The sequence below is a fragment of the Schistocerca cancellata genome, chromosome 1 (assembly GCF_023864275.1).
Source record: "Schistocerca cancellata isolate TAMUIC-IGC-003103 chromosome 1, iqSchCanc2.1, whole genome shotgun sequence".
Lineage (NCBI taxonomy): Eukaryota > Metazoa > Arthropoda > Insecta > Orthoptera > Acrididae > Schistocerca > Schistocerca cancellata.
In genome coordinates this window covers 854,727,815-854,752,854 of record NC_064626.1, presented here as the reverse complement: position 1 = coordinate 854,752,854, position 25,040 = coordinate 854,727,815, and the positions used below count along the sequence as shown (strand labels likewise).

Here is a 25,040-nt window from a genome sequence, read left to right as displayed (position 1 = left end):
AATGTCATCAGTGAATCTGAATCAGGGAAGATGTCCGGCTTTATGGGTGCTTAGGAAGGATTCCTCTAGTTGGCTCATGAATAGGTTAGCATAGGATGGTACCCAGTGAGTGCCCATTGCTTAATCACAGGATTGTTTGTAGGTGATGCCTTCAAAGGGGAAGTAATTACAGGTGAGAATATAGATGGGCCGTGGTGACCAGGAAGGTGGTTGTAGATGTGGAGTCAGTCAAGTGTTGGGAAAGATAGCGGCAAGGCCAAACTCATTGGGGATATTAGTGTACAGGGAAGTGGCATTGACAGTGATGGACAGGGAATGGAGAGTCAGGGGAGTAAATGGGTGGTGTTCAACTGGCTTTGAACACTATGGGACTTAACTGCTGAGGTCATCAGTCCCCTAGAACTTAGAACTACTTAAACCTAACTAACCTAAGGACATCACACACATCCATGCCCGAGGCAGGATTCGAACCTGTGACCACAGCGGTCACGCGGTTCCAGACTGTAGCGCACAGAACCGCTCGGCCACTCCGGCCACGGTTGGTGTCTTTCATACAAAGTGTAGGTTACAGGGAATATGCTGAGAGTGTTGGACCACAAGGACAGAAATTTTCTCTCTGTGAGGCACAGAAACCAGCTCCTTAGTAGATGGGTTTACAATCTTTAGGAAGTATGTAGGGAGCAGGACTGCAATACGACAATCTTCACCCCTCTATCTTTCTTTTTTCTTCCCTTTTCCTTTATTTTTAGTTTGTTCTTTGTTCCAAAGACAAAAAATTGTTTTGGAAGCCATTATTCCTCTTTTAGTTTCTGCCACCTCAAAGGACACTCTCATTCTGGTTGACAGAATTTAACGTCACCCTGACACGTAGCCCTGTTTGTATCACTGCATACTTACATTTAGTCCACCTCTGCATCTGTGTGGTCGGCATGGTTGATTGCTCCAAGTCAACCTGGGTTCTATTACTGGTGCTGCCAGGGATTTTTCTCACTGGGAGGACTGGTATGGGATGCACTCTGTCTCATGAGGCCAACTGCAGAGCTAGTCCAAGATCAAGAATCCTTATGACGACTTGGAGAGTGGTGTGCTGACCACATGCCCCTATATACCGCATCCAAAGATGCCACCGGCAAAGGATGACATAGTGGTTGATGGTCCCCAACTGGCCTGTCTAGGGTCAGAAGTCTGAACTACTTTAATTTATACTTACATTATCTTGTCACTGCTATCAGCTCCTTTCAAATCACTTCCATCTAGGGACATACAGAACATACAAAACATCGAACGTCAATTAAGTATTTCGTTTCCTTCATTGAAAAAAATTTCAGCATACAGTACACTTATTTTAATTTTAGTAACTCAACTGGTAGCATGCACAGACAATTTCAGAACAACTGCATGTAGTTTCCCGCAAGGCTTTGTCAATAACTTTGAAACACTAGAAGGGTGTACACTTCTAAACAACAACAAAAGCACTGATAAGTAAAAGAGACAAAATAGCGTTTATTTACAGTATTTGTAATACAAATATTATAAAAATTAGGTGCTGTACACAGACACTTGTAAAACAAGCAAGGTCTATGAAGCACTCTATCACATTTTAAACTGACGTTTCCAATATTTGAGATGATACCACCTCCTGGTTTAGAATAAATGCTACTTACATATTCTGCATAGAATATCATGCAGATTTAATAAAACTGAATGGCCAGAGATATGCAATGAGGGAATGCTATGGTCTGCACATCAAAAGTAATTATTTCAGAGAAATCCAAAGATTTTGAAGGATATCGACATGTTTATGACACTTATGATGCTCTTCTTTTTATTGAGATCTTCCCACGTGTCAACTGCGACAGAAAAATGCGAACCTTGTTTCCATCAGAGACTTTTTTCACCCAGACCTGTGAATACAAACATTTCATTTCCATAGAGTATCTGCAGGAATGTCAATATAAACTACATGTAGAAGACTTATTTACAAGAAAGCAACAGTAAAATAGAACACAAACAAAATTTTAACTACAGTGGAGTAGAACTGATTGGGCATATTTTTTTTATTTGGTTACAAATGTCGAACTATTTATTTGCGTATAATAATTATCACCATCAAGCCAATAGCGTGACAAACAATGTGACATACAATTTGCCCCCCCCCCCCCCCCCCCCGTTTCATTTTCCAGTAGATGGTATGAGTCACCAGAACTTAGCTACGAAGCTTTCTTGAAATCCTGATCTCAGAATAAGGTTTTCAGTAAGTGGCAGCATGTGATGGGGTAAGTATTCCACTATATGTTCAATGTCCGCATGTTAAAAATGTACTACAGATTTTACAATGAACTCTTAATTTTTGACAAAATTCCTACGCCCTTTCGAAGAGGACATGCTGTGGTCTGCTGTGAAACTTCATGAATAGAGAGATGAAAATACGTTAAGAATGAAGGGAAAGACTCCCTACATAGTGCTGCTCCATCAGCTTCGCCACACAGCTTATCATGCAACACTGTGGAACTTCCACTAGGCACACAGTCGTAGCTTCAATATTCAGCATAAACCCAATTGATATTTATGAACAGTTCCACAGCGAAGTGCAACAATAAATCATCATAACACTATTCTCCTCTTTCAAAACCTATCAACTGTTGAAGAGTCATTCTTCATCCCAACAAGCTGTGTGTATTACTGTATGAGAGACTTCATAATGCTGTGCCCATCCACATTTCTTGTTCACACAGGTTACACCAGATCAGCTTTTCAAAGTCATCATGGGATCTGACTGACTTTTAGCAAGAATATTTTGATCAAAGTATATTAAAGGCATCAAGTGAGGAGACACTGCCATGCCATCTGTTTACTTTATGGATCTCCAGCAGGCCTCTTTTCAATGCCCCCCGCCCCCCCCCCCCCCCCCCCCAAGTGTCCAATATTTCTGGTTCTTAATGAATTGTTGAAGTTCTGCCCGATTCCAAATCTAATGTGTATTTTGCTGCTTCTGAGACGTGATGTCAAATTCTTTATGTCAGAGATCTAATTTGACTATACAGCAACATGGGGAACAGTTTTCTATCACTGAGCAGTTCTACCATTTTGTGTACTAGCACATCAAAAACCTCGTTTTGATATCTCTACAAGTTTCTAAAATATTTTAGTTTCACATCTGAAGTGACACAATGCTTCTGACTGTTACATATCTTATTACTACAGTTGAAAGCTAATGGAATGTAATCTGTTAACACCTCAACAAATAATCCAATATTAAAAACAATAACAATTTTTCACTTCTTTCTTTTATTTCATTCTATATTTCTTCCACAAGGAGGTAGTGGTGTGTAGGCAGGGTCTATGTATGGTTTATAATTTCTGTATCTAGAACATGGTCCAAATAACATACGGAATTTGGTTCTGTAGATATCATACTCCATTCTTTCTTTTTCACCTTTGCTGATTGAGAATCTGTTCACAGGTCACAGAAAAGCACCCCTGGCTCCTACAGGATCACACCTAGTAACATGTCTAAAGTGCTTTGTGAGGGTTTTACCTGCCTTTAAGTGTTCTTTCACCTTGTACCAGACAGAACCTCCGCTTCTTCCAACTGTTCTTCCCATAAAACTGTTTTTACTATGAAGAAGAAAAGGCTATGTACTCTGGACACAATCTTGTTTACTGGCGAGACCATATATCAAACTCAATTTACAACTCCGATTACAATTTAATTGTTTCACAAGAACATCTCGTCAGACGAATTCTGTTGTCAGATTATTTTCTTTTCTCCATTCTACATTCTTAGATCAGTGTTCACAAAAACCATGGAATTTCACCAGGGAGGAGCTTCATAGTGTGCCCACAGTGCTGCAGACTGAGCGACTACTTGTACTGACAAACTCATCAAAAGGGTGTCTTTTTCCACGCACAATGCCACAGGAGCACTTCAAGTATAAAAATCAAACCCCAACAAACCCAGAATCATCTTAATACCTTACCTAACAGTGATAATGCTGCTTAATCTTAGCTAAATGCCAACTGTGCTCCTATAGGTACAGGTGTTTCACAAAACCCCTGAAATGTTAGCCAACTTATCTTTACCCTCACTGTTTCGACCAACCTTCAGGCTGATCAGAGTGTAATTCCTGTTACTTCTGCATTCCCCTTCATCTTAATATCCTAATTTTACATGGAAACTGCTTCTACACATTGTAGTATTGGTGTGTATTTCAATTTGTCCCTAACTAGTCTTTCATTTAAGCCACAAATACCATTAAGTACTGAATGGGGAGCAGCAGAAGTGGAAAATCGATGTCTTATTTGAAGTACCCTCTACCACGTACCATTAGATGACTTGTGGAGTATAAATGCAGATATCGGATAGCACTAGTATGTCTTATCTGTTCATGATAAACCTCTCTTTTGTACATGTTCATATTTTCACTGTCATGTGTATTCTGTGTAGTAACTAAAGGAATACTCAGCAACTCAAACTGTTTCATGAAATGTTTCATCTTTAAACTCTTTATGGTACTCCTTTGTTTACTCAACAATGCGTAATTTACATTACTAAATACACACGTGACTCCTGCAAAACTTTTAAGATTCTGTGATCCATACTGTTTATTATCCTGAAGCAGGAAAGTTGGCCGGCTGAAAACTTGTCACAGGGAGAACGTGATCTCAAGAAGGTGAGATCTCAAATCTCCAAGATTGATTACTGTTATGGCTTATACAATAGAGGATGAAACATTCCTGTCAGTGCATATGCTTAAATTTTTCACTGTCAAGCTGGGCATTAAAGAATTCAGGGGGAGGCGGGAGGGAGGGATCGATCACACTTAAGGAGATTTGTGGTGGAAGTCTGAGCTTTTAAAGATTAAGATTAGAAATGTCATGGGGCGGGAAACAGTGAACAGTAACACTGTTGCTTGCAGTGAACAAGCAAAGTTCCCAGAAATTAAAACATTTTTTATAGAAAAAGCTGCCATCCTTGAACATTTCAAAGACAGTAGATTATTTCTTGCGTTTCAACACTGCTGTAAAAAAACGTGACAACAGAATTGTTTAACAAATGGCTTTTAAGCCTAAACAGATATAACAAAAACAGAACCAAAAACCTGTGCTTCTCAATGATTGTGGAGTTGTTGATAACACATCACTTCTAGATGATATGTAACTTCGTGTTTTCCCCAGTAACACCATCCCACAATTACATCTGCTTGATCAGAATTTTAAAATTTTTTACTGCAAATAAGGAGCAATGACTGTGTCAAATAGCACTGAGGATGGTCAGAGGTCCATCATAAAAATTTTGACATTGATGACCCTGGCTTATAAAACATGGAAGAATGTTACTCTGATAATGATTCGGAACTGTTTCAAGAAATGTGGATTCATCAGGGAGCACCAGAATTAACTGGAACAACAGGAGAGCACAGAAATTCCGAAAGACCTAAGACATGCTTCCTGACTTAGGAGAAAATGTGAAATTTCATAATTTCACACATTTTGACAATGACAATGTGCGAGTTTGTGGTCGTCTGATGTTGAAATTTTGGCTATTCTGAGTGACAAGAACAACGATAATGACAAAGCAGAAAAATGAAAAGGAAAACCGGAACTGATTCTATCTGTGACTCAAAAAGAGGGAAAGTTGTCATAGGAAATGTTGCACATTTACAGCCTATGAACAAAAACAGACAACTATTTATTTCTGGCTTTGATCACAATATAAAATTCCCTTCAAAAGCACAGTGGAGGTCACTGAAGCTTGAAAAAAAGTCATCAATTTCTTTGTAAAATGATGTTTTCTTGCATATTTTCAGAAATCTATGTGCCTTTTGTTTGATATGTTTAAATAAATAAATTAATTAATTAATAACAGAATTGGTAAAAATATCACCTTCCTTTTATTTGAATTATAATTCTTACTTTTTACTTCCCTTTGTAAAGAATACAAATGTTTCTGAAGCTAACAGCACTTTTTTAAGGATAGACTGACAAACTTTTCCTTGATTCTACTTTGATCAGTCAAATTTTGATTAAAACAAAATCTCAATTACTCATCCTTGCACTAAAATAATATATTACACATCAAAGTACATGAAAAGAAGAGTCAAATTAAGGGGAAAAATTACCACATCCAATCCAATGGCAGAAATTACTGCTGAAAAGCGAGAGATGTCCTTTCCCTCAACGTAAACAGGCTGCCCTCGATGATACCTGGAAGAAATACAACAGCTTCTTGAAAAACATAAACTTAAAGTAAACTTCACTGAAGTTCCTACCGTACACAATATATTTCATTAACTCTGCTGCTGTTGCCATTTAAAACTCTAGTCTGCAACCCTCCAAGTAGGAGCAGTGTTATCAATTAGATAAATGGGATGGACGACTACCCTCTTGCACTGAACATGGACGCTGCTAACGAGATCATCATCATGGCAGAACAATTTTAGTTCATCCATTCTGCTAAAATATACAGGACGAACATTGATAAAGCCAACAAACTGCAGGAACTGATTCCTAACTGGAAATTGAGGAAGAAGGGTTCTATGAACATGTCCAGAAATGCGTCATTGCCACGATAAGTGGTGCTGACATATGACAGTTGCTCTGACCATCTAATGTGTGTTTTTTGTGTGTTGCAGATAATAAGGATAGTAATAGTTGTCATGGAGGATACACATAATCATACTTTGGTTTACACCATGGTAACAGGTCACTTATCTGTAGATTGTCCTAGGGTTCCTATCAATACCCTGACAGAGCCTGGTCCTCCAAATCTGGTGAACGCACAGTCTGTCGCCTCCCTGCACGTTTGTCTCAAAGCCTCCATGATCACACGAAACACCCAAAAAGGACTTCAAATGTTGTGTCACACATTTGGTGTCTGCGTGGGTACTTGTTTTGATATAGTCGTGCTGCCCCTCTACCATTTCTATCTGCTTGGCCATACACAAACACCTTCTCGCCTTGTTCCCAACAGGAATACTGGACCATTCTGCTGCTTACAGTATGCTGCATCAAACACACAGCCTGCAACACAAAAGGAACACACGACACATGGACAGAGAAACTGTCATTCATCAGTGCCATCTACTGTGGCAACAATGCATTTCCGGACACATGTTCATATGACTTTTTTCTCCATTTTTTGTCAGCAATCTGACTCTGCAGTTTGTTGGTTTTATTAATGTTCACCCTGTCGATCCAGTAAAACCATATGAGCTTACAAAAGTTAGAGGCATAACTGTCAAGCACTCCAACTTAAGTGTGACAGTTACAATTGAGTATGTTCATGTAGTTCGGAAACCACCAATTTTGCATCCAGCAGATATAGGCTTCAGGAATTGGTTGCCTTAACAATTACATATTATCTTACATAACAGGCAGAAACAAGATATCTAATTATATAAATGTAGGCTTCCACGGCCATTGTCACAGTCAGTAACACACCCTGAAGGAGGTCACTTGCAACAGTGACCCAAATGTCATTAGTTTTACATACTGACAATGCAGTCACAAACCCAGAAAAATTTTACTGACTAAGATTTCTAATGTGTGTACCTGATTAGGTCTCCAACTCTAAGCACAACAGAAAAGGCACGTAACATGGTTTCATGTAGATGAAGCTTGTCTGCTGGGCCATTTACAGATATGTTACTGTTTCTTATTTACAGTCATTGTTATTTCCTTAATGGTAAATTCTTAAGGGTAATGAACAAGCACATACGAATAAACTTTATATTTGTGCTATGTGTGATGCAATATAACTGTAAATGTGAAAGAGGAAGTTTCATTGTTGATAATAAGACTTATTTTGAAGTCAACTAAAAAGTTCACTATTATTACACACAGGACAGTACAAAACAAATAGAGAAAAATATTACACATTTAGTGGTACTGTTTTGATCTTTCCAAATAATACATAATGTTCTACAAGTTCACATTTAATGGTGGCATACAGTTTAACTAGCTTCAAATGAAAACGCAAAATGAATTCTGAAACTGTCTTCACTATCCAGTCTTATTTGTATGACATCAGCATCAAGAAAAATATGTCGACTGCCTGGATGCAATTGCCACCTACCATGAATATTTCAGTGCATTACAGACAAGAAACAAAGATGGATGACTCACTAACTTTAGATTATGGCTCTATTGTTCATGTTTAATTTATGGCCTCCGTTATTGTTTACTGCACAGAACTGTTACTTAATGTAACAAAATTGAAAAATTTAACACAGCACTGATAACAAAAGCTATCACTGCCCTAAATGGAAGTTCCTTCTTGACAAGTTTACATGAAGAATTCTCCCTTATTAAGTAAAGTTTTTAGTATTGCAACTCAGAAATCTTTCCATCCCAGTTGTTAAATTGAGTTAACCATTTCATGGGCAATGGGAAAATACCTTCCCACACACTCTATTGTTTTCCATGGTCCAAGGGACTAAAGATTCCACGTCTTGCTGGTGCCACCATCTGTAGATTAGAATGAGAAACACACGAAAATTCCTGCCACTGCCAGCATTCGCACTGTTAGCAACTGACTGAGTATTATTTGTCTCTTGTTCTCAGTTTGGTGGCAGAAAGACGTTTTGCTGTTATTTTGTGGTTTTGTTTATCTGCAAACAGTGGCATTTGGAAGTAACCGCATGGTACTTATTTGATATTTTATGTCATTTTCTTTATGTCAACACACCAAAATTATGTCTTAAACATGTGGGAATTTTTGCCCCCACAGTCCAAGTTGGACACACATCTAGCACTGTTTCACACTTTTAGTGTAGACAATAAGCCCGTTTATTGAGCTGCTATTAGGCACATTCACTTATATGAGGTATTTCATCACAGAATTACTTCACCAGACAGGAAGATGGGTGGAGTATATCTTCTCACTCCCTGAGGACGAGTCAGTTTCCAAGATCGAATCAGATGATGTTTCAACATATGAGGAAAATGATATACTGAGCATCCAAACAGTGTCTCCCATTACTTTTCAACAACGGATCCCCTCAGTAGTAGACAACGTTTCAGTCCATGAAATGTGATCGGTAGATGCAGGTTCTTCCACAAAGTTGACAAAAGTTCCACTCTGAGTGATAGTGGTCAGAGTCCTGAAATGACTGGGATGAAACACTGCCAAAGAAAGCATTATCTAAAACGAATAGTCCATATGAGTATTTTCTTGATATCTTCAGTGAAAGTATCATTCAGAATATTGTTGAAAAAACGAACTTATATGCATCCCCAGAGCAACAAAATCTTCAAATGAACTCAAACACCTGTAACAACAAAGAACTGGGTGGACACAGCAAAATCTGAAATAACAGCATTTATTGGGTTGCTCATCATTATGGGCAGCTACAAACAGATAAACTTATCAAACTACTGGAGTGCAGATCCTCTTTTGCATGTTGAATCAGTATCAAAAGTGATCGCTCTACGAAGGTTCAAAACAGATTTAGAAAATCTTCATCTCTACAATAATTCAAAGGCTGTGGGGAAGGGTGCTCCTGGATAGAATAAATTATAAAGTGAGACCACAAACTGATGTCCTAAATAGTAATTTCTTAGAAGCGTATACTCATTCTGGCAGATTATCCATTGATGATGCTATGATACCTACCAAAGGAAGACTGAGCATAAAACAATATATGCCCATGAGGACTATAAAAAGAGGGTACAATGTCTGATGCTAAGAAGTTCCATATCTATTGTGAAACAGGGGAAGATATTAATGCCAAAGTTCCTCTTGGTGAAATGGTTATACTTGCATTGTGTCCAACTTTGAAAAATAGTAAATGTATTGTTGCATTTGACAATTATTTCATTGTGTGCAACCTAATGAAAACACTTTTGGATAATCAAGTATATTCTGCAGGTAGTGTCTACGTCAACAGCAAAGTTCTTCCGGAAATGATGAAAAAATGACTCAAGAGGTGAGTTCAAGGCACAGATTAAAGATTCAGAAGTTGCAATAAAGTGGCAAGACAAAAAAAAAAAAAAAAAAAACAGTTCTGTCTACAAGAACATCTCCCAAGGATGGAACATTTGTTTCCAGAAAAGAAAGAGACGGTTCCATGCGTAACATAGCTCATTCGAGTGCTGTGAGTCTGTACCACAGTGTAAAGGGCAGTGTGAACCTCTTCGATCAGAAGTGAGAACCGTGTGAGGTTGAGACAGGGCTCTCTAAAACGGTGGTGCACAATTTTTTGTTTTCTAGTTGATTCTGCCATTGTAAATGCATTTATACTGTACACAGCAGTCACAGGAAATGGAGAGCAGCTAACACTCTGTTTACAGTTAGCAAAGAGAATTACTGTCAGGGTTCTCACCATGGAAACGAAGTGGGTGTCCTCTTGTATTCATTTTAAAAAAAGCAGACAGCATTGGTGTTTCTGATGAACTCGTACTTTCAAATGTGGGTGAAAACCAGCCGAAGAAAACTGAAGTATAGGCATTGTTGTTTGGGCAGTACAAGAAAATAAGAAGAAAGGACAAAATAATATGCTCCAATTCCAATGTTGCTTTGTGTGTATATCCGTGTTTCACACTGTTCCATAACATCTGGGAATTAAATTTCCGTTAATATTTTGTAAATAAAAGGTAATCTAGCAATCTTGTATTTTTATTTTGTTTAGCAGTGTCAATTTTTATAATAAAAAAATCCTAGAAAATTTTGTAGTATCATCTCAGGGTCCATGGAAAGCAATCTTCTTACACAAATTTTCAAAAACTTGTTGCCTTAACATTTTTGTTTTGCCATGGTGTGACAAGTGATTCATAGCAAGTCATTGAACCACCAATTGACACCTGTAACCAGCTTAGAAAAAAGAGCCCATGAAAAGGTTAGGTCAATGTTGCTTTTAACTGCTGTATACAAAAAAACAATTGGAAGACAGAAAAAAAGTTTTCTGATAAATAAAAATGAAAATGATAAATACAAATTAAAACTGTAGAAAAAGTAATTTTTAAACCAGTCTCTGGACTGAAGACATTAACCACACTATAGCTGACCATCTATTTGAACCACAGTTGTGATTTAATACAGATTACTGGTTTTGGGCATTATCAGCTGTTTTCAAATCTTCTCACTTAGTTACAAAGTAACTTGTCCACTTCTGTCACTGGATATGACTGCCTCATCATTCGAAGACAGGCTGGGGAGAAGGGGGGGGGGGGGGGATCTAGGACACACAGAAACCTTTCTGGATGTCTATCCACATCATTTTAATGATGGGACAGCATTTTGACCATTTATGCCACAGCGACAAAGTTGCAGGATGAGATATTCACACAGTATGGTCAGATAATACCCAATGTTCATGGTGACAGTTATCTCATTTTCTTCAATAAAATAATGCCCTGTGACACCAAAGTTACTGTCGCATTGTAACTAAGCAAACGTACTGGTTGCCAGTAACAGCCAAAGCCTGTAACTGTATATGTTAAATCACAACTGTGACTCGAATAATCAGCTGTAACTTACGAACAGTTTCTGCAACTCTCCACAAGCATTATGTCTCCCCTTGCATAACAAATCACACTGAAAAAATAGAGAATGTATTACGAGATATATGATAATTTCAGGAATTGTGACTGCACAGTGTACTGTACATTACAAAGGTACGTGACATAGTAAGTAGTTGCAAGTTTTTGAAGGGAGTTGCATTTCAGATTTCAGACTCAATTAAAAAGAAGTTAAACTGATATACAAGGTGAGTCCATGTTAACTGATGCTGTTGGCTCAAGTAGTATCGGGTGAGTCAACGTACTGGAGGGGTGTGCTTGGGTTCATCGTTTTCCCCTACAGCACCAGTTTAGTTACAATCGAGAGATGGACTGTGCAACACCATGCATTCATCATAGAGATGTTCTTTAAAAGTGCGGAATCTGTGACCACTACTCAGAGGAAGTTCCATCTCCAATTCAATGTTCCACGTAATGGTACAATTCCAATCCATAATACCAGTTGCTATGGGTCAGAACTTCCACAAGACAGGTTGTGCACTGAAGAAAAAACTGGGAGGCAGTGCGAATACGGCCACATCACATGACAACGGTGAAGTTGTGCCTCCTGCAATTCAACAGCATCCCAAACGATCTGCAATATCACACACACAGTCTTTTGGATTATCAAATACATGTGTTCAACACAATTTACACCATCTAAATTTTAGTCGCTACAAAACTGTGATTGTTTAGGGTTGATGCCTCAAGATTTCATGACATTGAAGTGTATTGCTGAAGTAATGGAGGAGATGTTGGAGAAAGAACCCAAAATTGTAGTTTTAAAGTCAAATGAGGCTCATGTTTACCTAAATGGCAATGCTAATAAACAAAGCTGTCATTACTTGTCTCCAAACAAACCTCAGCAACTGCTCCAGCACCTACTGTAGTGTGACAGCGTTATAAGATAGGCTGGTTTAGGGAAATTTGGTGTCGCAGGGCCTTATTTTTTTGAAGAAAATGAGAGAGCTGTCACCATGAACGCAGAGTGTTATCTGACCAAATTGCATGAATTTCTCATCTTGGAACTTCGCCACTGTGGCATAAATGGTCAAAATGCTTCGTTTCAGCAAGATGGCACAACAGCTGACACTTCCAGTGCTTGTATATCTGAAGTAAGGAAGTTGTTTCTAGAGAAAATGATACCCAACAGAGATGTTGACTGACCAGCCATATCTCCAGACCTTACTCCATGTGACTTTCGTCTGGGGCTTCCTGAAGAAAAAAGTGTACATCAGTAAGCAACATACAGCGCTTCAATTAAAGGATACCTCTGAGCGAGAAATTTGTGCTATACCCTTTAATATGTTGGGGAGAGTGATGACAAACTTCACGCAGAGGGTTGATGGGTGTGCCAGAAAAAGTGGCCAGTACTTAAGGAACATTATCTTTCATAAATAATTAATTTGTCAAAATTAACATATACGATGTAAACTGTTATTCGCTGTGTATCTTTTGGAGTAAAATAAGTTGCTATATCTCAAAATGTGTCTGTATACTATAAATTCAAATCACTGAAGACCTCAATAAATTTAATTAATCAAATTTTTGTCAGTCCCCTAGGTGCAAGATCTCTGAATACTAACTTTAGCCTACACAAAATGGAACATCTGTGGTTAAAGCTAAACTGCACTGTCATCTGTCGTAGCCCCCCTCCCTTTGGGAGAAAAAAGGAAACATATAATTGTTGTGATGGTAATCATTACATGATCTGAGATATTAAAAAATACCAAAGTTGGTGTTTCACTGAAAGTAAGGCACAAAATTGCAATTACATGGGAACTGCAGCAGTGGCAGACGAAAATAATACAATGGAAAATCCTAAAATATAAGTGAAAGCATTAGTGAGTCGAAAACACAAGAATAACACCAAGATACTTTGCATGTTGCTGTAGTTGAGTTACATGGTAAATTCCATGATGTGTGCATAGAAATTCAACAGTTACACTTCATGAAAAGAATTTAAGTGTCAATACTCTTATATCTTAAGAAAAATGACTGACTGACATGTAAACTGCTTAGAAAATCTAAAATACTAAGTCACTCATACTAAATAAATTATTTTTATGTTCTACATATTTTTAAAATTTTCTGTTTGGAATTAACTAATTATATTGCATAAAAGTGCAGCACACATCATCACTAATAAATATTGTAATTGAATAATTATGAAGCACAATAAATATGATAGTTTGGAGTACGATTTGCAACCACATAGTAGATGTAGATGATTCAATATCTCCTGCTGTTTAAGCCTGAAACGTGAGATGGTCGGTACAGCAGTTCAATTGTCTCAATTTTTACTGTTATGTGTGATCATCAATCAAATAACTTGTGGTGTGTGTATGTATGTGTGTGTGTGTGTGTGTGTGTGTGTGTGTGTGTGTGTGTGTGTGTGTGTGAGTGAGAGAGAGAGAGAGAGAGAGAGAGAGAAGAACTGACTGTGCACTACACACACCTACCATACAAAATTCACAACTCTGGTACTAAATGAGCTGAGGTATTACGTATTTTGTTACATAGATCTCTCCATGGTTTGTCAACAAGCTCAAGTGTCAGTGACAGAAATTAAAATTCCTCAAGGCACTAAATAAACACAATTACAAAAATTATTTTAAAAAAATTCAGTGTCATATAATCACGTATGAAATATGCTTGAATATTCAAAATGAAAAGTAAGAAAGTGATATGGTCCAACTACAATGTTTTTACAAATGTATTTCAATACGTAGTGTAAATCTAAATATAGCCATCTTTCAAATTAACTGGTGCCATTAAAGTTCGGCTCCATCTACCAACTGATTTCTAGTGATCAATGATTTTTTGTATTAATAAACAATATCATCATCCCTGTAAATGACAACCTGTGACATTTTCCCTCATTAACAACCCCATTAAAAACATTTTTTTTTTTCATTATACATTCTGTTTTGATAAGCATGACAACATAATTTGTTGTTCACTTTTCTGCTTCTGCAACAGGAGCCTCAATATATGCTGGTTGCAAGTCATTCACATCCCCCTGATCAGATGCCTGGCCTTACCAAAGGGAGAACTGAACAGAATCAGCATGAAACAGATTGCTAAGCAACTTTGTATTACATACAAACTAATTTTTAGTTTCACATTTTGTGCAAGAAAGAATGGGCACACAAATCACTCTGAACCTAACAACTCTCACAATGATTGTCACCCCATGTTGAGCAAATGGTTGACTCATACTAATGATAAGCCAGAGTTTCTCAAAAATGTGTAAGTAATTTCAATTATCTTTACATTATTCTTTAACAAAATCAAAATTATATTGTGCAGAGACAAAATAACTGTCCATACTTACCTTCAGCAGATGCTACTCCTAATGCCGCTGCTACTAAAAGCACAAAAGAAAATACTGCTCCTATCTTTAAAAACACTGTTTCCATCTAGTGGGAGGAAAGGGATTGATTGGGGAAGATTGGGTGGAAAAAAAGAAGGAAAAAAATAAGAAAGTGGTGAGAAATCACTCTAAACCTAGGCTGAGTGGGACCAACAAGATGTGAGAATGATGGCAATGATGAAGGGTAAGACATTGGAGAAATGAGGTCAATGATAGTAAATTGGTAAAGATTTCGCTAACTTCAATTTAGAGCAGGTAAAGTGCAATGAATAATGTAGTTTGAGAATAGGAAGATTTATTAGTAAATGATGAAATTCCACAACCTGAAAGTCTCCCAAATACCAGAGTCACACTAGCCCACATAACCCTTACTCAAAACTACTTTATACCTTCAAGGCATAGACCTACAAACAGAGGAGGATGGCAATCAGAACCAGGTTGACGCTACCCTGTGTCACCTTTCAAACAGCCACATGAAAGAGGCGTGTCTCAATTTCCACAAGATATGCCCTAGGCTTGAGTCTCTGTGATCTGGACTCATGGCATACATACAACATCTTTTACGAACTCAATCTAACTTCATCTTCTCCAAATCCACTATCACCTTGCTGAATGTTATCTTCCGATTGAGGATTACATGCAACTCTCAGGCCAAATCAGTGCAATCAATAAGTGACATTTTCACTTTGAGCCACCTCTTCAACATGTATGAATCCCTTCAATGCAGCCCATGAATCTATTCTGAACTTCCAGCCCCAACACCAAATCCCTCAAAATCTAAACACATCACCTCTCCCAGCATTTCTTCTCCAGCAAAACAAATCTTCCAGGCAGTTTTCTTTGACCCTCCAATAAGCAGCTGCTACCCATAAAAAAGGCTAGGCACCTCTATTGTCACCAAGCAGCACAAATGCCTGAACACATTACTCCACAAAGGCTATGCCTTACTAAGTGAAGCCCTGAAACAGACTAAGACTCCCTTATACCCTTCCAACATAACCTACCATTGCCTACCAACACCCTCCTACCCTCCACACCATCACAGACAATTATCCCTACTGTCCAGTTCCTACCCCCTGAAATTATTCCCGTCATAATACATATCCTTTGTACCCAACTATTGTCACTTACTCCAGCCCAATCCAAGAATAAATGCTATGACACTAGAGACAGAGCTACATGTGAAACCACTCACAGTGTTTACCAAACATCACGTTTTCACTGCATAGTTTTTTCTATAGAGTAATACTATCATTAAACTGAACACATACCCAAATGAACACAAACAACTGTACTTAAGGACATCCTGTGCCTAGTTGCCGAGCACGATATGTAGCATAACTCTACATACTTGAGTTCCTACTTCACCACATGGGCCAATAGGAGCTTCCCACCCAGTATTAGTTCCACTGAACTGCAGATATGAGAAGTTTCTTGCCAACACATCAATTCATCCCATCACTTTCCTAAATGAAAGTTCTGTTAATATTCCCTGTTTTTCCAATAAGGTAGAATATCATTGTTGACTCACACGTATATTTACTTATCAATCTATTTTGAACTGCCTTTCAATTTAGGCTGTGGGTGAGCTGCCTCTCATGCCCCACATTTTACAACCTTTCTCAAACAAAGTATTTAAGGGTGAACAGTAGCACCAACTTGGTTATTTGTCTTTGATGGGTAGTCTTTCATCATGAAAGCTGTATTGGCCACAGTAGGTGACAGTCTGGATATTGAAGCAGCCACACTAGCTAAAGTGATTATCTTAGTTCGAGTGCAGATCTTTGGACTTTTACTGTATTTACTCGAATCTAAGCCGCACCTGAAAAATGAGGCTCGAAATAAAGGAAAAAAAAAATTTTTCCCGAATCTAAGCCGCACCAGAAATTTGTGACTCTAAATTCAAGGGGAGAGGAAAGTTTTAGACCACACCTCTAAATCGAAACAAAGTTGGTCCATTGTAATATGAGACACAATTTAGGTTGAATGAATGAAGATACAGATATGGTAGTTTGGTTCGAGTCGTAAGCTTAGCAGTTAAGCTTTACGAGGTAGCCATTGCTCTGCATCAGGCGCTCCGTCCGTATTTATACAGGTACCCTTCCTTTTTATGTGCTTCGTCTGGTTTGGATTGATTGCTTGTTTTGCTTTGATCTAATAAGTGCCGTTCTCTTTGTTATAGGTGTTTACGTCAATCTAAGCTGAAAATGCATTATTGTACTGTAACATGCATTGTTTGTCGCATTTTGACAATGAGTGTTGACGGCCTGTCTGCTCGCGGCATGGCTTGCTTTTGTGCGCGCTACTGCCGCTTACAATAAAAAAAAAAAAAAAAAGATGACTTGTCTCATTAGCAAAACAATGGCAAGAGACTGCTATTTGTTGTTACTTACGCTGCTGCTTTCTTTTATAATGATCAACAAGAATCAAATAATAGACTGTGTATGATAGAAGATGTTCTGAACGAGAGTTTAGCGAAAAAAAATTTCCGTTTGAAAATCTTTGCAGACGTCTCTTTAGTACACAACATTCTGCACAGAAATTAGTCATCTCAGTTTTAAAAATCTAGTCAGTTGCCGTGCTTCATTTCTGACAGTATCACTATTCAGCATAAGAATAATACGAATATAAACATGACGTATTATGTATAGTCTTCCGCATTTGCTGTTGTCTCACTCTAGTTTGGTAGTTTATTAGGCAGACAGGATTTAAATGAGAAAGCAGCAAACACGAAAGAATACATGGCAAAATGTTTACCTTTGTATTATGGTGAAGAGGATACTGCATGTGATACACAATTCATAAAAGTTCCTATTAGCTACCATCTCTTGTCACAGGTAGGAAAACATTCAGAACGTGGATTTGGCCATATTGACAAACATCCCGAACAGTCTTGCCAGTCAGATTTTCGTAGTATATTGAAAGACTGCTACATGGAATGCAGTGAAATAAGAGACAGGGCAAACAACCACAATACAGGATATCATCATAATCACTGAACTGAAAGGATGGCAATAAACGATATGTTACAGGTAACAAATATATTTAATAATCATTTCTTAAATATAGTAGAGAGTATAGGGACAAAGAGTTCTAGATAATCACTGCAGTATGTTAAAAAGCAAACTGTCATAAAATCCAATCATATGAATTTAACACCAACTTTTCCTCCTGAAATTAAGAAAATTAATATATTCTCTCAAAAAAATAAAAGCTCATCTGGTTTTGATGGTGTTTTGCATCAAGTACTGAAAATCTTGGCTAGGGCTGATCTCTGCAAAATGACCAAGTGAGAACATGGAGTACGAAATGAAGTATACCTAGCTATACTAGCCTGGAGCAGCAAAACCAGCCTGGAGAAGCAAACTGCATTGTAAAGGAAGCTGATAAATATGGAATACACTTGCTGGCTCTGCAAGAGCAAAGGTGGACAGGAACTGTGTCTGTAGAAATGGAGAACTATATCATGTTCTATTGAACCTTGGAAGCAAATCTCTCACTAGATACTGGTTTTGTGGTGAATCCTAGTGTACCAGTCCTTTAGATTTTAAAATCAATTAATCCCAGAGTCTCACATGTAGCAGTAGTTTCCAGGAAACAGTTCGCCACATATATAAACTGTTATGCCCCAACTGAAGAGAGTGATGGTATCAAAAATGATTTATTCTACAAGAAGATAGGGATAGTCTAACAATTTGCCAAGTGAGAACAACAAAACCACCTTGGGAGATCTTAATGTGAAAGCAGGGAAAGAAGAATCCTTCAAGGAACCCACTGGAAAGCACAGTGTACACAATGTAATTGTTCCTAAGCAGTACTGACTTCATCAGGAAGAAAATATATTGTGGGAACTTGGTTCTCTCTGGTAGGATGTCAGTGAACTAAATTTATAGTGATATAGACGTGAATAAGTAAGTGGATGCCGATCAGACTTCCCAGCCAGGATAGTGATCAACAGAATTTTTGGACCCAGGAAGTGAGGGAGGGAGGGAGGTGGGGGGCCACACACACACACACACACACACACACACACACAGAGAGAGAGAGAGAGAGAGAGAGAGAGAGAGAGAGAGATTACTGAATGTGATCAGGAACGTTTGAGCAATGGTAATATAAGGCACTTTCAAGAACAAATTGACCAACCATTTTGAAGTACTGGAGAATGAAGAGGATGGAAATATTCTGCTATACCAAAACTTGAAGGTAACTGCACGTGCAATTAAAGAAGCAGTGAAAGAAGTAACTTCAAAGCAAAATTTGATGAGAAAAGGGAGAATGCTATCCAGACAGCAAGCCAAACTGTACGGGTAATTGGATATCACGAGGTCCTATGGACCTTATCACACAAAGTAAGAAAAGTACTTTGTTTTCACTTGAATTCACAATTTATAAGGCCACCATTTGTATTTGGCAAAGATACATTTATTGGGTTTAAGTGATAATTATTTTGTTTTGACAGCACTATTAATCCCAAGATGTTTAACAGCGTAGTTTATTTGTATATTACTTCACTAACCTGTCTACCATTATTACAATCATCTAAGGGTCAGTTCTTTAATAAGTGCTCTGGTGTACAATCAACTCTGAAGCAAGTCAAGCTAATAGTCTAGGTAATACCCACACCACAGGTTGATTTTAAAAACCAGTGGTGCAATCTTAACTCGTGTATACTATGTCAATTTCAGTCAGTCACATCTGAAATAGGAGACTGAACCTAAGACATGTTACTTTGGCAATTGACCTAAACTTTATTTCCTAATTTTTTAAAAATTTTTATACTGTGTGTAAAAAATGTTTGTACCATGTATAAAAATTTCTTCAAAAATTTGAGGAAGTATTAGCAACTGTAAAGAATTACTTTCAAAACACACAGGTAAGATTAATGTATTTAAAAAGTTGTCATCTGGTAACCTACAGTAACATATTGCCTGTCAGCCTCTGTCTCACATACTTAAGTTGAAGTTAGTTTAACACTTTTCCTGACATTTCATCAGCACACGTTGCCAGCATTGTCAGAAGTTCACCCTCCATTGCTGGTGGCTGACTGGAGTCTAGATCGCAGTCAGAAAAGATGTCCCTGTCATGTAAACATCTCAGGGCTTTTCTAGGTCATTACTTCTGTGGTACACCCCTGCGGGGAAGAGCTACCAGACCAGTTCATCCACACAAGCCTTACAAATTCGCAAACATGACGACAGCTTCAACAAGAAAAAAAGCCTCAAGGATACTGGATTTCTGTGCTGCAGCAAACTGCAGTTACATCTATTAAGGGGATAATCACAGCAGTAATGACCTGGAAAATCCCTCTGATGTTTGCACAATAGGTACGTATCTGCCCACGAGCTCGACTTAAATCGGCCACCAGCAATGGAGTATGAACCTTTGATAATGCCAGCCACTTATTGAATGTCAGCCGAAGAAACAAACAGAAGCCAACAGACAAAATGACAAGAAGTGACCACACAGGCCTAAACAATACTAAATCTACCCTATGGTTATGTTGGTAATTCACCCTAAATTTGCATAGTGAGTGGGCTGTATGTGTTTGAATACGAAAACAGTCAACACAGATGCAGCACGAACTTGGTATGATGGAAAGGAATTGCAGAAACCTAACTGTTAGACTGATGCTCTTGGCTTGGAAGCAAATTGCTGTTACCACTTTGACTCCTGACAGCTTTTTATAATATAACAAGTATTCCTTTCTTGACATTTGTTCTCAAGTAGACTTTGATGGTGTATCTTCCTTTCACTACAGCACTAGTGTCATTATGTATTTCATTTACCCTTATATGTATAAATAGGTGACTTCTTTGAACTTAGTGTTTCGAAGACAATCGCATCACATTCCATAATAAGTAACATTAACAAAAATGTAAGAATAAGAACTTTAAAACAAAGTAAAAGACTGTCAACTATGTTACATAACATTATGTGATGTCCACATTATTTCACTCCCTTGAAAGGAAAGGTACAAAAATGCAGAGCTTCTCTTTGGCATCACCTGAATCTAAACAACAAATCTTATTTCTTTTGAGCACAGTGAACACACGAAATTCTGGAAATCAAAAAGATATTAGCACACAGTGTAACTAATATACTAACTGCCAATATGGTTTGTTTATTTTGGACCAAATGAGATCCCTACAGTCAAGCATGAAACTGTTTTTCCTACAGGTTCTCCATTCCCCAAAATTATGTCATGGATGCTGTGATGGTTACAATAAGAAAATACACAAAAACTTTCACCATGACTCTTGTCAAGAAGCCAGCAAGATGCTAAAACGAATTGTTTATATTAACTGGTCTCTCAAATTCTAAAGGCTCAGTTGGGATCTAAAACTGCATGACAAAGTAAAAATTTACAATTGGCATTGCAGTACCTGGTCTGAAACAATGCTTATTTCTTGTACCATCATGACTGTGCAGTATTATAATTCACTTAAGCAGTGTTCTGCCCCTGGGATCTTACCTGTACAGCCGTTCCAGATGCATATCTTGTCCAATGCATCCATCTATCACTAGTAACTCCAGCCCAGCCACTGGGACCACTGAAATCACCAGAGGCAGAGCTACCTGTGATCACTAACTTCATACAAAATGGAATGTAAACACAAAGAAGTTCCATTGCTAATAATGAGTTAACAGTAGCAAGGGTTGGCTATAAGCAGATGTTTGTGATGTGGAGGTGAAATACTTAGATACAGGTAACTGTCTGAAAATCTCTAAAATTACTAGCCTGCTCTTTTGAATTCCAGTTCCTAATCTTGCCTGTATCATCTACCTTTCATACTCCCACTCATTTTTTTAAAGCTGGACCATATTCCACAAATATACAGTCCCCTATTTCCAAATTTGAAATGATGTGCACTTTTGTTAAGTTTCATAGTGTATAATAGTTTAAAACGAGGGATTTAGTATGTTCTGGTCATTTGTGTCACACTGAAGTAAAAGTCACTTTAATGTAACACTAGATTAACGTTTGGCCATTCCATTCTCTGTGGTATTACCCATTAACTTCACATCAAAAGGAATAAAGTTGAAAGAAGGTTAGAATTTTTGGTCTAGAAATATACTGCCATAAATTTCACAATAAATCCTGAAGAAGTGTTGATCTATAATGACAACAAAAAGTGCACTAAGATACTGCAGCAAATCATACCACCAATTAATGTTAGTATACACAAACACACAAAAAAATTAAAACTGACCACTAAACTTCTTAATACACTACAAGTACTGCACAGATACATACATTTACTATTTTCTGTTTGTATCTCCAATTCAACTTAATTGCAATGCATATTTGAGAAATTCCTTCCATATTTCTGAAGATAACACATTTAAGCCTTATTTCAACTGAGACTCCAGTGCTGCTTCACAAGTACTCTCGAAGATCTACACATAAGAACTGCTGCTTTTGGTCATACCTCAAAATAAATACCTACACAAGTAACTAATGGGGTGGGTAACTAATGGGGTGGTCTTAGTCCACTCTTTACGTAATACTATAATCAAATAACTCTTTAAATTTCAACCACTGTTTTAAACATTTTTGCTAATTTCAAAACAAGAATACTGACAAAAGATCAAGAATACTGACAAAAGATCTCTTACCATCTCCTCTCATAGAGCAATTTACCATCTTCAATTCTTGTCTCTGGTAGTGAATTTTCTGGGACAGCTGGTGTAACAGGCAAACCAGTGTTGGACACAAGAGCTGGAAACAAATACCATCCATGAATATGCATTAATAGTTATGTCAAAAAACACAATCTCCCTATTTGCAATTCCAAGCACTAACATATGGAATAAACGGAATGATCAACCTTGAGGAACGTAACAACAAATACACAACATTATTTACCAGAACAGTCAAATATATATGGACAAAATAAATCAATAATAAAACAAGGACCATTAGTAGAGAACAAGAAATGGGTTACTAGAAAATCGAAAAAAGTTTTCTAATTCCAAATGTGTAATTGCCATATAAAACTGATTAAAGGAAAAACTCATTCAGGAAGAAACACAAGTATGCCTGTCACATTGAAGCAATCTCTGGAAATTGGTGAAGAAAGGAAGGCACAAGTAATTAGTTCTAAACTCATTATAAAAAAAATTTACACTCTGTACTGGTCGATGTATGCAACAGCACGTATTCCTCACTTTAGCTGTTCTAAAGTGACAGATATTTCATCACTCCCAGAATTTATCAATGATAGACATCAAAGGCCATATTTCAAACAGTTACATAAACAAAAGAAAATGGAGAGTCAATTTCATTAAATCTCTCCAAAGAAACACGTGCACCTGAGAAAGATAAAATAGAATGGACTCTGAAATGTAGCTATAATCAAATCGACAAATGGAGAATTGTATTCTGCCCCATTTTGCAAACTAGCATACACAATAAATAGAAAATGTTCAACAACTTACAACTCATCTGACAACAGAGATGATACTAACAGTTGACTGCACAAATGACCACAAGGTATCTGTTAGCTAAGATATAGTGCAGCAGGCCCATGTGTGTGTGCGCAGGGCGGGGGGGGGGGGGGGGGGGGGGGCTGCATTCTAGAACATGATGAAGGAATCCTTGTTAAAAAAAGATCTGAGGAAAATGGAATAGTCAGAAGAAGTTCATATGGCTTACTGCAGATAACAGATTCATGAAGTAGAACTGATAACATATCAGTCAAAATTTGGACTGTGGTAACAATGCCCAGTGAACTGTTAATGAAAACAAGTCAAACGTTATGCACCCTAATGACATGCACCTTGTAAGCTATATGTTCTGAGAATTCAGTTTGCTACATGAAATTCTCTACAGTAATAATCCTCCATTCGTATGTCAACTAACTGATGATTTTGTTACTTATTAGGAAAGTCTCGTTATTTAGAGGTTGTGGCACAAAGTAAATACAACAATGAACAATTGCATAAGAGATACTGGTTGTTGGAAAGACAGGTTTGAGAAAATAGGGTAGTGCAGCCTCACACATAACCATAATATCATCAGATCCTTTACTAGTCATCTGAAAGACTGTCTTGCACAATATGGAGAAGACACGATGTATGCATTTGACTGAAACCACACACATGGATGATTTCATCTTAGAAGTGGTAGGGAGCCAGGCATTTCTCCAGGAAAGACTAATTTGAGTACATTACTCCAGATAAAATTGATACTACTAAGATTGTTTTTCACACTGCATTATGTTTATTTTCTGTTGCAGTGTGAGCCAGATGTCATCTATATTGCACCAGACTGTGAGCCAATTCAAAGCTGGACAACCATGCCACGTCAGCAGTTATTACTAATTACTCATTATTCACTCCAAATGTAGGGTCTCTCTCATGAGTATGTCTCCTAACTTCAACCACAATGGTGCAGAAACTACCACAGTGTTGCAATGCAGTCATAATAATGAATTATGGTAAATGGTCACTCGCCCTATTTTCTGGTCACTAAGACATGAAATGCATATAAAGAAATGGATCTTTCTTGCCAGCAAATTTGATTCAGAAAGTAGTGGGTATTAAAGGCTGGGGAATGATCAAAGAGAATAAAACAAGGTCACGCATACTTCTACCATCAAAATTATACTATCCCTGGGGTCTGCTAGCATACCCTTACTACTTCATCAACAGACTCCCCTGGTGTCTATGGTCAATCCACCTCTTCCCAAGATAGCTTAATGCCTATCTTATATAGCACCTTGGGTGCTATCAAAAGGACTGGACCTGTCTTGGACCTGTTCAGACAAATTTTAGCAAGTTGTGGGCTACTACACATCAGAAATCCACCCACAAGGTAGTGAATATCCTGTGAGGTATGTTCAAAAGTGTATACTGTAATCAGATTTGTGTTTGTAATAACAACTAACTCTGATTGTTATAAAACCAGAGTCATCTGATCTGCTCCAGATTTATTGACTTTTTCCCATAACCACACATTATGGACCTGAACTACCACAATTTTTAGAATACTGATAAGCCTGTCAGAATCCACCAGTTCTTTTCTAAAACACCATGCTCCTTTTCTTGCCCTTGTTCATCTGGCCCAGCCCCACACTTCTTTTCACAACATGCAAACCAATAGTAGATTACTGTATTTTCTTCATGTGCAACTAGTTCATGGGTAACTTCTTTTCCCCTCATT

At 37.7% G+C, this 25,040-nt stretch overlaps 1 protein-coding gene across 2 annotated transcripts in view; it reads right to left on the bottom strand.

The window, feature by feature from the left end:
• Window positions 1-1,483: 1,483 nt before the first annotated feature.
• LOC126189036 (sin3 histone deacetylase corepressor complex component SDS3) overlaps window positions 1,484-25,040 on the bottom strand; it is a 105,705-nt gene continuing 82,148 nt past the window's right edge. Inside the window, exons 6-9 of one of the 2 annotated variants that reach the window (XR_007537901.1) lie at window positions 22,493-22,595; window positions 21,348-21,426; window positions 6,123-6,207; window positions 1,484-1,904 (exon numbers count right to left, since the gene is read on the bottom strand). Coding sequence is in view for 1 of the 2 variants with exons in the window: in XM_049930891.1 (XP_049786848.1) it covers window positions 1,809-1,904; window positions 6,123-6,207; window positions 22,493-22,595 (284 nt within the window). In the remaining variant the exon portion in view is untranslated. The remainder of the gene's footprint in view (window positions 1,905-6,122; window positions 6,208-21,347; window positions 21,427-22,492; window positions 22,596-25,040) is intronic. The other variant, XM_049930891.1, reaches the window with a different exon arrangement.